Here is a 15578-nt window from a genome sequence, read left to right as displayed (position 1 = left end):
ATCAATAAAATCAAAACATAATCTAATTTCATGCAACCAGTGATTCAATAATGTAAACCCAAAAGACTTTTTCTTTCAGTGCACCCACAAACACATTACTCCATTAATAATCCCAAAGGTTCACATTGGTTATAAGGTTTTACCATGGAAAGAAAAAAAACATTTTAAGCCGAATAACTGAAATAATCGTTAAACACTTCTGCTGTCTGGTAGTGTCTCTGTGTTTAACTGATTCTTCTTTAGGGGTGTTTTGTAAGCCTAGTTTTATAAACGTTGTTTTTGTGATTTTTAAAATAACCTTTTAGTAAATGTCTCGTTATTAGTGGATGATAAATATTCTGTGTTCCAACGTGTCTCCAACACGTTGTTTTGGTGTTTTGTGTTTAACCCTCCCACTGTCCGAATGGGTGTGACCCCGCGAGGAAAGTTGACCATTGAGCAGGGCTGATGGTTGATCCCTTGGGTCCACGTGGCAGGGGTGAGGAGTGAGCACAACCTCACCCCTGCCACGTGGACCTCAAAGGATAAACCATCAATCCTGCTCAATGATCAACTTTCCTCGTGGGGTCACCCATAAAGACAGTGGGAGGGTTAAAATGTGCTGCATCAAACTCCTACGACTATTGACATGAATCTTTTAACTTCAACAAGCCTAAAAAATAAAAATAAACAACCAAGAATTACAAACTTTTGTCTAAAATCTTTTAGTTTTCCTTAAATAAATAATGACACGGCTGGATAGTCACTTTACAACATGCCCTATAGTTTATAAATTGTAAGTCGCTTTGGATAAAAGCGTCTAAGCGTCTGCCAAATAGATAAACATAAAACATAAAACAATGAGAACTGAGTTTATTCACTCATTCCATAGATATTCTCCTCAATTTAAGTTCACATGCAGGAAGTTAAGCTGCTTGTTACTCTGAAATTATGGCAGCTTTTTTTTTTATCCACATTAGAAATGTTAGTAATCGCCTTTCAGCTTCTACACACATTCCACACATCCTCATCACACAACAAGATGCTCAAGAAACACAGATGCTAATTTGTTGAATTCTACTCCCAAGCATGTGCACGAGCACACACACGCACACACACACACACACACACACACACACACACACACACACACACACATTCACACCTCATCTCCCACTGCAGCTGTGCCACTCAAACGATTGTCTGTGATTGATTTCTGTGTCTCTGTCTCAGCTCTAAACACGGCCATTTATTTTTCATTCAGCTTAGCCAAGTGTCTCCAGCTATCTGCTCACAAACCAGCACCATATGGAGCAGCTACAGCCGGCCTCTGGTGCATGACACCATCTCACACAGAACAACAAGGGGAGGGACTGACAAGAGAAGATGAGGCATGCAGGGAAAGAGAAACAGTCAACATGATCTTTGGAAATGTTTCTACACCAAAAACTGAAGAAGTAAATAAAACAAGAGACAGAGGAAAGAGCAACGTGAACGTTCTGCACTGCGGCAAAGGCCACAGGCTTTTACAAGGTGTGATAAAGCTGCATATCGGTGGCTCGGATACGGGAGAATATGGTCTTTTTATTTGGCTGTGAGAAAGAAGTTAACAGCACAAAGAGACAGGGTGAGAGTGAGACACAACAGAGGAAAACAAGCTCTGTGCCTAAGGCAGCAGCTGTTTGAAAAAAGAAGCACATTAGAGTAAAAGACACACACACACACACACACAATCACACACACACACGAAAAATCAGCCTCATAAATTCTCACTTAATTTCCACTGTCTCTGACGCCGTTTTGGAAATGCATGAAACCGTTTTTTTTTTTTTACCTTGCAGCTTGTTCAAACCCCATCATGAGCAAAAACACTTTAACTAGATTTTTTAAATTAGTTGCTATTTAAATGTTATAGATTTGTAAAGTTTCTCTGCACTCAGAGGGGTGGGGATCTCCAGCTTAGATGTGAATCACAAAACAATTAAAAGTTAAAATTGGTTTTCTCGTTCTTTTGTTTCACTTGTTTCAAATTTGCTTTTAAAAAAGTTTTTCTTAGAAGGAGATGTTGGTGGATTTTACAAACATTTTTATCAGCAACTGCTCATCTAATACATTTTAGGATTCAGTTTCATTCAAAATTCCCATTTTGACATTTCTTTTGTTTTAATATTGTTCCTCATTTGTTCATTTTAATTATTTTCTATGTTCATTAATTTATTCCTATCAGGACAAAGTGACAAAAAATGAAATATGCACCAGCTCCTCACTCATGTGCTCCTCAGCATCAGCAGCATCCCTCCGCTCTGCGCAACCAATAAATCATAAACACGCCATGCTTCATCCTTGTCGGGTGGACTGAAGTCTGCAGATGTGTTGTTTTGATTGATCTTATTTTTATAGAATTGTTTTTAAAGACATTTTTTTTTTCATTTTGTGTGAAAATAAACAGCTCAATGAAACCCAAATGCTCTGTTTAATTTGTGATGTATGGCCATCCAAAGAGACAAGTCTTATCAGTCACTGTTGAGGAACATGAAAAACGCAAAAACATCCAGTTAAATGAACGCGTAAAATAAAGAGGTCTGCTTCGCTTTTCTGTTTTACTGATGTTCAACAAGCAGAGATGGACTTTTCATTTCAACGTCAAAAAAATTGATTTTCTAGCGATGTTATAATTGAGGGGCTGCGCAGTGGCGCAGTGGTTAGAGCGGCCGCCTTGCAGCAAGAAGGTCCTGGGTTCGCTTCCTGGCCTGGGATCTTTCTGCATGGAGTTTGCATGTTCTCCCTGTGCATGCGTGGGTTCTCTCCGGGTACTCTGGCTTCCTCCCACTGTCCAAAAACATGACCATTAGGTTAATTGGTCTGTCTAAATTGTCCTTAGGTGTGTGTGTGTGTGTGTGTGTGTGTGTGTGATTGTGTGTCTCTGTGTTGCCCTGCGATGGACTGGCTCTCTGTCCAGGATGTACCCCGCCTGATTGCCCGTCGACCGCTGGAGATAGGCACCAGCCCCCCTCCCCGCAACCCTACGTGGACAAGCGGGTTCAGAAAATGGATGGATGGATGGATGTTATAATTGACCTTCAGACCGTTAAAAATAAGAATGATCATGTTTAAAATCAAAGCTGGCATTTATTTAATCATTTTAGGAAGATCTTTTCAAGAGAGCAATGAACCAATGAACACTTGCAACTACAATTTTTCAGAACAGCATTCTCTTACTTTTAATATAGAAATCATCTCTGACCATGCAACTGAAATTATTGTTGAATTTAAATATTAAAAATATCAAAACATTTAGAAAATCTTTGTCGTGCATTTCAGTTACCCAAATAATCCATATCTCTGTTGAAAGTTTGCCTTTCTCCTCCACTAATGCAAAAATATACTTATGAGTAATTGATTATTAAATGTGTCAGGAGACCTGAGTGTTACATTTGAATGTGTAAAAGAAGCAGCTGAGTGAACAGCGGCTCCGTTTGAGGAGTGGATCTATTGTCTGATTAGCTCCTTGCCTTGCTTCAGGCTTCCTGGACTGGGTCCCTAAGAAGATGCAGCGTGTCGGATGCATGGAGCTGCTGAACACCGTCCAGAGGAGAGTCCAACCCAAACTACACGTGTTCGGACACATTCATGAAGGTGAATGCATCTGGAATTGGTTAATAGTTGTGTTTTGAGATTTTTAAGCACTTCTGCAAAAAGGTTTGGGGTTTATTAGAAATGTTGCTTTTAAACAGTTTGTTTAAAAAGGACCTCTTGTGATGCCAGCTTACACTACATCAGAGGTTCAGGCCTCTGTGGGAGAGGACTAAACTTTTTATCTAACAAATTAAATTTAGTGGCGTTTTTGTTGTGTGATTGTTTCAGAAGTGTCTGCTGAAATGTTGTTTTTGTGGAACAAACTGCCAGCTCTAGTTTTCCAACAGCATTAAAGCTGCAGAGGAAGTGAAACACAACCTTCTTTAGTGCCTTCACAACAATGGCTGTATGTGTTCTGTCGTTATAAAAACACAAAACGCTCTTTACTGTGGGCGTTATCACGGTAACACAGCAAAACTAGAGAACTGCTCTGCATCGGTGCAAATGAACAAAAGCAAACAACCAACAGAAAAATCAAAAAGGTGTGCAGATATATACATCATGTTACAATAAATGCAACAGTTTACAGAGATGAATACACTTTTAGAAAGATTATGAGCTGGAATCAATAACCTGGTCAAATATTGACCTGCTGTTAAAATCATTTCTGAGTTTATTTGTTTTTTTTTATGTCAATATTCTCACTCTGGGATGTCTTCTTCCTGCTGACTATGATCATATGTATCAGTTTATTACACATGAACTCGAACAAGCCGGGTCATAATAAAGATCATTTACAAACATTATGACTGCTTCATCTAATTCTGAGCTTTAGAGCCACCAGGGCTGAGAGGTGAACGCCTCCTCAGTTATCAGGTCAGCGTCTGAAGCCCCGGAGCTGCCGTTCCCAATCAGAGACAAACTAGTTCACAAATGGGCTGGGAACAGCTTTCACTAATGAGAAGATTCCAGGAGAGATTCACAGCGGATTAAAAATATTCTGGGTTTGTTTTCATGTAAAATAAGATTCATGAGCTGAGGTGGTTAAAAAAGGCTAGATTTACTTTGACAATGAATAACAGAATAAAATGTGATTAAATGATAAATCGTAGTTAATAAGTTTGAATTTTAAAAACAAAAACATGCTGTTTTTTTTATTGGGATATTAAGCGTTTTTATTTTATCAGCAGGAACCACGTTCTGACACAAAGCTGCCAGCTAAATAATTCTATATTTTCTTTATTGCTACATATTTAAATATTTTCTTTGTGGTCTTGTTCTTTCTGACCTCCAAAGTTGTTATCACAAGCTGCTGAAAATAACAACACTGCTTCAGTTTCCTTATTAACTAAAGAACGTTAGTTAACTTTGGTTCAAGTTAAAGTAAAACGTCAAAAAAAATTATTTTAAAGTTAAAAACTAAATAATCAACAGCTACATCTAGGTTTAAATCCAGACTCTAGTCTGGATCTGGGCAGACCAGCGAGTCGATCTGGATCCAGCCCAAACTTTAATGTTGGAGAGGCCCAAACATGCTGGGTGGTTGTATTTCACTGAAGTGTTGAAAGAACAGATTTGAATCCTTTAACTGGCCGGTTGACCACTTTGTATAGTAAACTTTAGTCCCTATTTCTTATTGAAGCATTCTCCGAACTCCTCTAAAAGTTATATAGACGTTAGCCTTTTTACTTTACATTATATTTTTCCAAATCTTTTTCACTAAATAACATTTATATTATGTTATAACCCTTGTTGTCCCATAGGATTTGAAAAAAAAAATGCAAAAATGCATACTTTTTCCTCTCTTCTGAACCTTTTTAGGCTACGGCATGATGACAGACGGCACCACAACATTCGTCAATGCCTCGGCCTGCACCGTTAACTTTTTGCCCATGAACCCACCCATTGTCTTTGATCTTCCCAATCCCAGGACCACATGACTAGGAAAGGCTGGACCCAAGCCCCCCACAGCCGGTAAAGGGAAAGAAGTCCAGAGCGGTGGTCGTGACTGATTGGTTGGTCACCACTAATTCTGTAAATATGCATCAGGCCTGGGTAAACGCCCCCTCCGGCTTTTAACGTTATTTATTGTCCCAAAATGTCTCTGTGTGAAACTAGACCCAGGAAAAGCAGACACGAGCTGTTTTTAGGGTGAGACTGTCAGAAGTGGACGACTGGATGCACTTGTGTCTTTGCTGCAGTGACAATCTGGTGCTGCTCTAAGAGACAAACTAAAAAAGAAATAACCTTTTCACTTCATTAAATTTAACTGTGAAACAATCCAACGGCCCTTCTACATGGGAGCTTTGGCCAAGACACAACGGAACGTTTGCCAAGAGGATTTCACACCACGCTCCCTGCTTTTCAGCTTTCATTTCCCAAGCCTTTCCCAATTCCTCCTTCAACAAACTTTTTTCTTCTAAGCCTTCACTGTCCCTCCCCTGCTCACACCCACACCATGCTGGAGTGGTTGTATTCTGTTTCGAGGATTTTTTTTCTTCATGTTTAATGTGAGAGACATCAAAGCAAGCGTGCAATGGCAAAAAGAAGCCTGTGCTATCAACCCCCAGGTGATCCTCTGAGCCGACTGGAATAAGGAGAACGGCGTTCCGGGCCGGGTTGCTTCAGCTCGGCATGTTGCTTCGGCTTCATTCCGCTGTAGTTACAGTATGTCAGTTTTACAACGACGGTGGGAGAAAGAGGTTTTTGGAACCTGCAAGCAACAAAAACTGACAATAAAACTGAAAGGTGCTACAAGCTAACTCAGTGACTTGTTGATGCTAACAGGAACAGGAAGTAGTGTTCGCTGTTTATCATGCTGAAGTGCTGAACCCTCCTTGTGTCTTTCAAGAAAGGCAAACCAGTGGTAAACTTACAATTTCTTTGTAAATGTCCTCCATCAGAGTAAAAAAAAAAGTCTTTTTCCATGCTGCTGATGTGTTTAAAAAAAATTAAGGTTGTTACATCGCTTTGGTTATACTTAAATGTTTGATGTGCTGTTTTTTTCTGCCCTTTCTGCTTGACCCCATTTCACTTGTTATATTTTGTATTTTAAAAAAGAAAGAGAACTAAGAAAGACATCAGGATTCTATTTTTCCTGCTCTGTTTAACAGATGGAAATGATGATCCCACCAAGATCAGGTCATAATTTGAGGTTTCCCAGTTCTCTGACATGAATGTTTCCCTGAAATGCACTCAGCTGACTCAGTGCTCCAAATCTGGCTAAATGAACATTCTGAGGATGGGTTTGGATTTAGAAACACTAAAACATGAATGTTTTGGAGTGACTTTTGAAAGGATATGTGCTCTGGGTCTGATTCCAGGTGGATGTTTGGTTTTGAGGATAAATTAAAGATAAGTTTTCTGACTTTTTGTTATAACAAGTAAAGAAACTTTCCTATCGAGCTCTGCTGGTGAAACATCTGGAATTGAAGAGAAAACAAACTGTTGAGCCCGTTTTATGAACAGCTCTCAACTCAAACATCATTATAACAGGGCTCGAATTACGCACAGGCTTCTGAGTGAGCCCCATCAAAATGCTATAATTGTGTGTGTGTGTGTGTGTGGGGGGGGGGGGGGGGGGGGGTCCGTCCGCTCCCTAAGAGCGGGGCACTGAGGAAACTAGATTGTTTTTAATGCTCTTCCTGGTCGTGTCATTTGAAGGCTTCTGGGGAAGCCCATCACCCTATCGGGGGAGCCAGGCTCCCCTTAGCCCCCCCGTAATTCACACCCTACATTTAAATGACATCAAGACTCAAGATTCTTGCTTTTATCTGGGAGTGAGTCATAAATATCAGACACAAAGTGCACTCTAGAATTTGAAAATCAGATGTTTCAGGGCTAAAGTGACAGGAAGTACCATAAATGGAAAAAGAAGAAAGACTTGAGGGACAAAATACTTTTTTGAGGTCTATAATTTAAAAAGAGGGATGCACAAAGATTATTGTATCTTAATGTGGACGTGGGATACAAGGACATGTTTCAGCATGATGCTGCCATCAGCAACAACATGTTGAACCCACCTGAGGACAAAATAATCGCATGATGCTAAACATCGGCTCCTGACAAACACCAGATTTACCAAAAAATGAAGAGATTAGAATAACAGCAAACATTTAAATTAATGTTTAAAAATTTGTTTTGAACAAGTAACAAAATATTATGTTCCGTAATCCATGTTTTTAAAAGTCCTTGTGGGTTAAGGTGTGTTGGACTTCTGAAGGTAAAAGTACTGATACTAAATACATGAAATCATGAGACCTTTGACACCTTAGGTCCTTATGTTTGTTCTGAAGGCTTCTATCCAGAAACTGTTTCAGAAGAGGAGACTGAGACCAGGAGGGGAACAAACGCTTTTAAATGGTTTTTCATGGTTGCTTCCTGAGACAGTTTAACAGTTTGTTGTTTTTGGTAACATTTTCTGAAACTTCACATATTTATTTTCATTTTAATTAATATGTTTGTTGTTTTTAAGTGTTTTAAATATATATCAAGTGTGGGTTATGTTTTATCCAATCAGCGACTGTTCCTCTGACTGGTTACCTGTTTGTCTCTATAGGAGCCTGTGGTTTCAAATGGTTGCAAATGATAGCTTCATGCCTTTTGTCCAGATTTAAATATTAGAAAACTAAAACATGACAGAAGGAATTCTACATTTCCTGATATGGCTAGCCTTTCCTTGGGCAGCAAATTACTAGAGGTGTGGACTCGAGTCATATCACTTGGACTCGAGTCAGACTCGAGTGACTTGATAAAATCTATAAAGACTTACAACTTGACTTGGACTTGAATGCCAATTACTTGCGACTTGAATCGACTTGCATCTGTTGACTTGTTGATGACTTGAGCATATTTGATATTTTGGCACAAAAGTGGCACAACATGGACCAAAATCATAAATCATTCTTGGTTCTGAGTTTGATTTACTGCCGAATGCAGCAGCACTTTCTTTATAATCAGTTTCACTTTCTGCTTGTTTGAGCAAACAAAATAATCTTTAAGAAGGTTTAATTCTGGAATTTACTTATTGCCATTGTTATTAAATTGAAGTTGGACAGATGACTTGATTATGACTTGAAAATTCAAAGTTAAGGACTTGGACTTGACTTGGAGTTCCATATCACTGACTTTGGACTCGACTTGGACTTGGTTGTCTTTGACCTGGACTTGACTTGAGACTTGACTGGAAAGACTTGTGACTTACGTGTGACTTGCAAAGCAGTGACTTGGTCACACCTCTGCAAATTACATTCCTTTTGTTTCTTTCTCCTGGGATGAAATTGTCAGCAGTTCTCAGAAGACTCTGTCTGCAGTTTGCAAACAGTGCATGGTCTCTGAGAATGCTTTTGCCCTGGTAGTTGTTTATACAAATATTGACAGAAAAAACTTATTAGAGGGGACATATTATGCAAAACTAATCTTTTGCATCATTTTTTGCTGCCATGTGGGTCTCTACTGCCTCTGTAAACTCCAAATGTGCAAAAAAAAAAACATATTTCTATTTTATGTCAGTTTGGTTTCAGAAATTAGGCTTCATAAACAAGCTGTTTCAAAGAGTTTCAGTTTGTGATGTCACAAATTGCTCCTGCAGGAGCGGCTCTACTCTGAGCTCCTCCCAGGTATCAGAGCTCCTCAGCTTATAGGAGCCTGAATGGGAATGGGGTGGGCGTGGCCAGCTCCAGCTTATTTTCTTAAAGTGACAGTGTGTATTATCTCTGGCAATAGGGGGCAGTACATACCCAAATCATTGCAAGCAAGCATTATTTTTGTGTTCGAGTAAAACCTTACCAACGGATGGCCATTAGCGTAAAAAATCCCTGGGAGTGCAACCTCCAGCAAAATAACAAGCACATCAGACTCCATTTGGGGCGATGGTGGCACAGGAGTTAAGTGCTCGCCCCCGTAATCGGAAGGTTGCAGGTTCGAGCCCTGCTCAGTCTGTCACTGTCGTTGTGTCCTTGGGCAAGACACTTAACCCACGTTGCCTGCTGGTGGTGGTCGGAGGGACTGGTGGTGCCAGTGCTCGGCAGCCTTGCCTCTGTCAGTGCGCCCCAGGGCAGCTGTAGCTACATTGTAGCTCATCCCCACCAGTGTGTGAATGTGTGTGTGAATGGGTGAATGACTGATTGTGTTGTAAAGCGCCTTGGGGGGTTCTAGGACTCTAGAAGGCGCTATATCAAATACAGGCCATTTACCATTTCATCAGTGGCAATGAGTGAAGAGGTAATTGTGTAAAACAACAAAGTTTATTATTGGTGAAAGTTTTGTAACCATTGGTTACAAATCAGTAGTTGTGTTTTGTCCTCACGGGCTTCTTTAGAAGGAAACATGGCATCCAACATGGCATCACCCAGAGGCTTAGACCCGCTCCCATATATTTTAGAACGGATTCTTGTGGTTATGTGTTGTGAAACTGCCAATATTTTTCAACAGCTGGGTAGTTTTTAATTCACTTACAACAACATTTCGATGGACATGTCCAGAGATTAACAGTAAAAACGACACATATTCACTTTAAAGTGACAGAGCCCTGAAACAGCTCTTTCTGGAAGGTACTGAAACTGCCCAGAACAGAACAGCTGAAATTGCTACACGCGAAAGAGTTTTAGTGCAACAAATTTCAGGAATGTTTTCTTTTGTCCAAAGAATTATTACAAATTAAGAAAATAAGGCACAATACATCCCAATTAAAAACATTTTGGGACAGTGTGAACAGTGTTCTGAGTCTAAAGGTCTCTGGATGGTGTTGATGTAATCACATGGCTAAAATTCATCTGATGGTATATGTTAAAGTTTTGTATTGACCACAGAACTATTATAACTTTAAAAAGTCATGATATGTCTCCTATGAGCATGTGGTGAAACACAGTTTTAGGAACTGTGAGGACTGGACAGATTTGTAATCCTTTTTTGACCCAACAAAAGAGACACAATTCAAATGCCTTCATGTTTTAGTGCTTGGTTTACACTGGAGAAGAAATAACGATTCTATGAGAGGATAATAAATGCAAATTTTTTGTTCAAAATAAGAAATTCTGAAGGATTTTTAGAAGTGTTTAATTCTAAATTTAGTAAGATTTAAATGCATCCAAACAAGAACACTGTTTAAAGCTAGATCTTGGGCTGGGATATACTTGCTTTTTAACCACGTGTTGGTACAGACAGCAGTCTGCGTCTTTGTTTACGTACTCGCTACTGCACGGCACTGCGTGTAGTATTGGAGTGTTCCACTAGGGTGCAACCTAGACTACTCAGACCGGATAGAGAGCCGTGCTCTTGTGTTTGTGGGTACAACCAAAACAAACATGGCCTCTATGGAAGAGATCAGTAACTGGTTAAATTTGGGATCACGACAGTAAAAAAGAGTAGCAGTACCGTAGATGGTGTGAAAGACCTCTAAACCAGAGACGGAGTTACTATGTTGAGTGTGTCTCACTGGCTTTGTCAGCTGATTACTCATGTTTTGCAGCGTTCGGACGCGCACAAATGATGCAGCCATCTTAAACACACTTATGAGTCGCTAAAACAGCAAGTGTATCCCAGGCCTTAAAACAGCCATTTAAACCATAAACATTTCTATAAAAGCAACGATTCAACAAAATAAATTACCGAAAACTTAAAACACAGGAGTTTTTTTTTTCTGTATAAAGGAAAGCATTTGTTCCGTTTGGATGTTGTCTCCCTTTGATGCTCTCCTGCTTCAGTAGCTGTTTTATGTGCTTCCTGTTGTGTCCCAGAAAGGATAAAGTGTTCATCAGTTCATTGCGTAAGGCATGCTTAACAGAGACAACGATTTCTGCTGTTCAGACAATCTGCAAATGAAGAATTTAATTCAAAAATGAGTTTGCTGTTGAAGATAAGGAGGGCCTTGAACTGACAGCTAAACTTTGAAGTAAGCAGCAATTTTACTGTGTAAAAAAGGGATTTTTTTGTGTGTGTACTTGCTGACATTTTTACTTGCTGGATCTTTTATATTTATACAATACTGAATGTTTATGAACATTTTTAATGTATGTATAGCAATTTGAAATGAAAGTGTTCATATGGTGTTATATTTTTGCCATCCGCTCTGGGGAGTTTTTCATGCGTTTGAACTTTAGAGGATCAAATTTAACACCCGACAGCCCCCAGAGACACCTTCGAAATGTAAAGTAATTTTTTTTTTAACTGATACAATTCTGCCGGTTCTGAAAGATTATTCAACAATCAAATAAAATCTTATCTGTGACCAGAGGATTGTGGTTAGTTATTCCCAAAATCACTCATCCCCCCGGTTTAACAAAAAAATGAATTCTGTGGCAGAGAGGAAACTTTTCTGTGTCTTTTGTTGTAGTCAAAGGTATCTGAGTGTTGAATCAGTTATAAAGGTAATTTCCAGGCGCTAAACCCTCACCGTCTATCTGTCATATCTGTCATTTTATTCCAAAAGCCTTCCACATCCATGAACATCCTAATGAGAACACTGCTTCAAATAATTACATTAGTAATCCCGGAGGAGACGGGGTAATTTATTTGCACTTGGCTTTTTACTTTGCCATTAATACCTCTGGCTGGAGCGAGCTCTCCCAACAGCTTCCCGTCCTCTCTTCTCTCAGCCTGGAATCTCTCTCTGTTCCCATCATCCCTTTTTCCAAACTAACTATTCTTCTCAGCTGATGATTATCAGCTCACTGTATTCTCTTGTTTTTATTCCCATCTTGCTTCCCCATCATTTGTTTGAATATCAAACGGCTTCTGGGTCTCGTGTAGTGCTTCTTACTTTGCTCTTTCTGAAGAGAAGGAATAACCAACAGCCATTCAATTTGAATAAATAATGAAAAATGTGTTTGCTTTGTAAAATAAATCAAAACAGTGTGACCTGGGTGGTCAGACAAACTTTTAGAGGCAAAGAAGTCCAGGGAGCCGACCCAGCTGGACGCCCTGAAACCCGGAAGCAGGCTCAGGACGAGAGCTGTTTGTTGGAACTCCATCTGGCTCGGGAACAGGCTGGAGAAAAATATGAAACAAGTTTGCAAAGACATTTTTTGATGGATATCTTTAACTCTTAAAGACCCATGCTGACACTTTCACAGCTCATTTCAAGCATCTGTAAAACTACTTTTTGAGTCAGATGCTCAAGTTTGACAACCTCAAGTGGCATTCTATCCATAAAAAATTATTTCACTTCTTTATTTAATTTTTTTCCACATTTTGATGTATTTATTGAAGTCTGTTTATTTTTCAAAAGGCTTTGGTTTCTTAAAGGTGAAGTACTTTTCCTCTCTTTTTCCACCAGCATCTTGTCACAAAGACTAAGTCCTTTCTACATGTTGTGCTGCGAAATTCAGATATTTTAGCTGAGATCTGATTTCCCTCTGAGTTTTTTCTCATACTTTAAATGTGACCATTGTCGCTGCCTGTGGCGCACGTGAGGTCACCACTACATATATGAACGCTGGATGATGGCGTGTGCATCGATACTAAAGATGTTCAACCAGAACCAACAACATAATGGCCAACGAAGGAAGCTTGTTGTGACAAATATTATTTACTTCCTGATGCTGCTTCCTGTGTTCCCCAACACAGATTCATTCCATTTGTCACACATCGGTGAAGGAAGATTCTGATGAAATGAGACAAAAAACATTCAAGGTCTCTTTGAAAAACATCAGATGAGAAACAGATTATGGACCATAAATGGAGTGATGTCAGGTTCAGAATAACTGAAGTTTGTCGTTATTAGAAAATAAATCTGATCAGGGTAAATTTTGGGCAAATACCGTATGTTGGGTTTGGGTTATTCTGGACTGCAGAGTAAAAACAGCCAAAGACAAGATTTGTTCCTGTTAACTGACACCAACAATATGGTTCCTGGATAATCTTTAGCCTAATAATTGGCATCGAGTAGATGATTAACTGTAAGATGACATATTTGTCACATTCTGTGCCAGGCCTTTGCTGTATTCCTTACTTTTATTTTTGATTCGGACTCAAGTCCTGAAGCTTTGAATCTTGTAAATGCAGTCAAAGCTGCTTCCTGCTACATGAGATTATAAACATTGATTAGAGCAGACCTGGGCATTTTACGGCCCGCGGGCCACATCCGGCCCTTTGGTTGACTTTGACCGGCCCGCGTAAGGTTAATTGGAAATTACAAAATAAATGTATTTTCTCATTTTACCTCATGCATGGGCTAAGGCTGCATTGCTTTTATTTTGAAGTTGTATTTTACGTGCACAATGACGCAATACGTATAGCAACAAGTGCCCGCGGTTGACATGGTGATTGTAGCCTGAGAAATGTCCGCTCATGCAAAAAAAAAAAAAAAAAAAGAAAGATGCCGAATGCAGGATTTTCAACAAAAATTGGACTGCTAAGTATTTTTTTTACTGAAGTCGGAGGTAAAACCGTGTGTTTGGTTTGCGGGGAGGAGATTGCCGTGTTTAAGGACTACAATTTGAGTCGGCATTACGACAAGAAACACTCGGAAAAATACAAGAACTTGTCTGATGCTGAGAGGGCACGGACATCCGAAGCTTTGCTAGCAAAGTTGCAAAAGCAGCAAGGCTTTTTTTACTAAGCTTCACACATCCAGGGATGCAGCAACCAGGACCAGCTTTGTGATATCCCACAAAATAGCTAAAAACAGCGAACCGTGACCAGGAGGATCGAGGACATTGCGGGGAACCTGGAGCTTCAGCTGCAACGTGAAGTGGCAAGTTTTGACTTTTTCTCATTAGACGGGAGCTGTGATGTCCGGGACACAGCCCAGCTGCTCGTATTTGTCCGGGGGATAACGGACTTCAAGCAATGCGGTCGATGAGAGGGACAACGACAGGGAGTGATCTTTTTACAGAGGTAAATGCGTGCATGGACACTCTGGGATTGAAATGGGAGAGACTGTCACAGCCGGGCGTACACTGTGCGACTTTTTCACTTTTTTGAGCCGATTTTCCAGTCGTGCGAGAAGCCACGACATCGGGGCGAGTTTTGCGCCGAGTGGTCGTGTAGTGTACAGGGGGTTACGAGAGGCGATTAACACCACGTGACCAGCCGCCGATCAGCAGTCGTGAGGTCGCACTCTGGTGTGTTTAATATTTCGCTCGTCCCTCGTGAGGGTATCGCACTGTTGAAGCGGCGCTGCGAGCAGCTGCGACCCAAAAAGTATCAGAACCACTCACGGCGCATGCGCGCGCAATCCTGCATCAACGCTTGTCGCTCGCTATTTCCCTAATAACACACGCTGTTCGTTTTTGTTTCTACACGTTTTTTTTACTCACAAAGATTGTCAAGAAAGTGTGTTTGTCGTGTTCATGTCAAATTAAACTGATCACAAAACACAGATTTACTTTCTTTATTTCGTTTTCCTCATCCAACCCCCATAAATCCCTGTGTGTCCTCCTGCAGCACTCCCGAAGGACAACAGGCAAAACAAGACAAAAAAGTCTAACGTGTTGAGTAAAAACTGCTATTTTTAGCACATTTTTAGGGCCGACGTGTTGCTACCAGATGTACAGTGTGAGCAGTCAGGTCGCATGCGAGAACTGGGTCGTACAGTGTGAGCACATGACTCGTGAGATCTGCTCTGCGGGGAAGTCGTACAGTTTGAGCTGAAGCTGAGTGCTGCGAGTGAAAAAGTCGCACAGTGTACGCCCGGCTTTACAGGGAAAAATGTCGGACTTTTGAAACGCATGCAAGATAAAGTGACAGAAATCGATGCAGATCAAAAATAGGTGTTTTTGCATTGTATTATACACCAACATGTGTTGTGCAAGTCAGTGCTAAAAATCAACCATGTTACTGATGTTGTTACTAAAATAATAAACTTCATCAGGGCGCGGGCAATGGATCACAGACAGTTTGTGGCTCTTTTGGAGGACTCCACACAGCTGTCAGATGGCTCAGCCTGGGGAAAGTGCTGAAGAGGGTTTGGGACTCGAAAGCAGAGATTCAGGATCTCTGCTGGATTTCTACTCTTCTCTTAAGGAGGATTTTCCAAACCTGAAGAGACATGCTCAGAAGATGTTGGTTCTCTTCAGCTCTAC

At 40.3% G+C, this 15578-nt stretch overlaps 1 protein-coding gene across 2 annotated transcripts in view; it reads left to right on the top strand.

The window, feature by feature from the left end:
* mpped1 (metallophosphoesterase domain containing 1) overlaps nt 1-15578 on the top strand; it is a 158745-nt gene that overhangs the window by 73308 nt on the left and 69859 nt on the right. Inside the window, exons 5-6 of one of the 2 annotated variants that reach the window (XM_054739474.2) lie at nt 3502-3615; nt 5377-5641. In XM_054739474.2, coding sequence (XP_054595449.1) covers nt 3502-3615; nt 5377-5495 — 233 coding nt within the window. In that variant the 3' untranslated portion in view covers nt 5496-5641. Of the gene's footprint in view, nt 1-3501; nt 3616-5376; nt 5642-15578 lie in introns of those variants that run through there. The other variant, XM_070549645.1, reaches the window with a different exon arrangement.

This window comes from Nothobranchius furzeri, chromosome 1 (genome assembly GCF_043380555.1).
Source record: "Nothobranchius furzeri strain GRZ-AD chromosome 1, NfurGRZ-RIMD1, whole genome shotgun sequence".
Classification (NCBI taxonomy): domain Eukaryota; kingdom Metazoa; phylum Chordata; class Actinopteri; order Cyprinodontiformes; family Nothobranchiidae; genus Nothobranchius; species Nothobranchius furzeri.
Note: the sequence above shows the minus strand (reverse complement) of the source record. Positions and strands in the feature narration are given on the sequence as shown.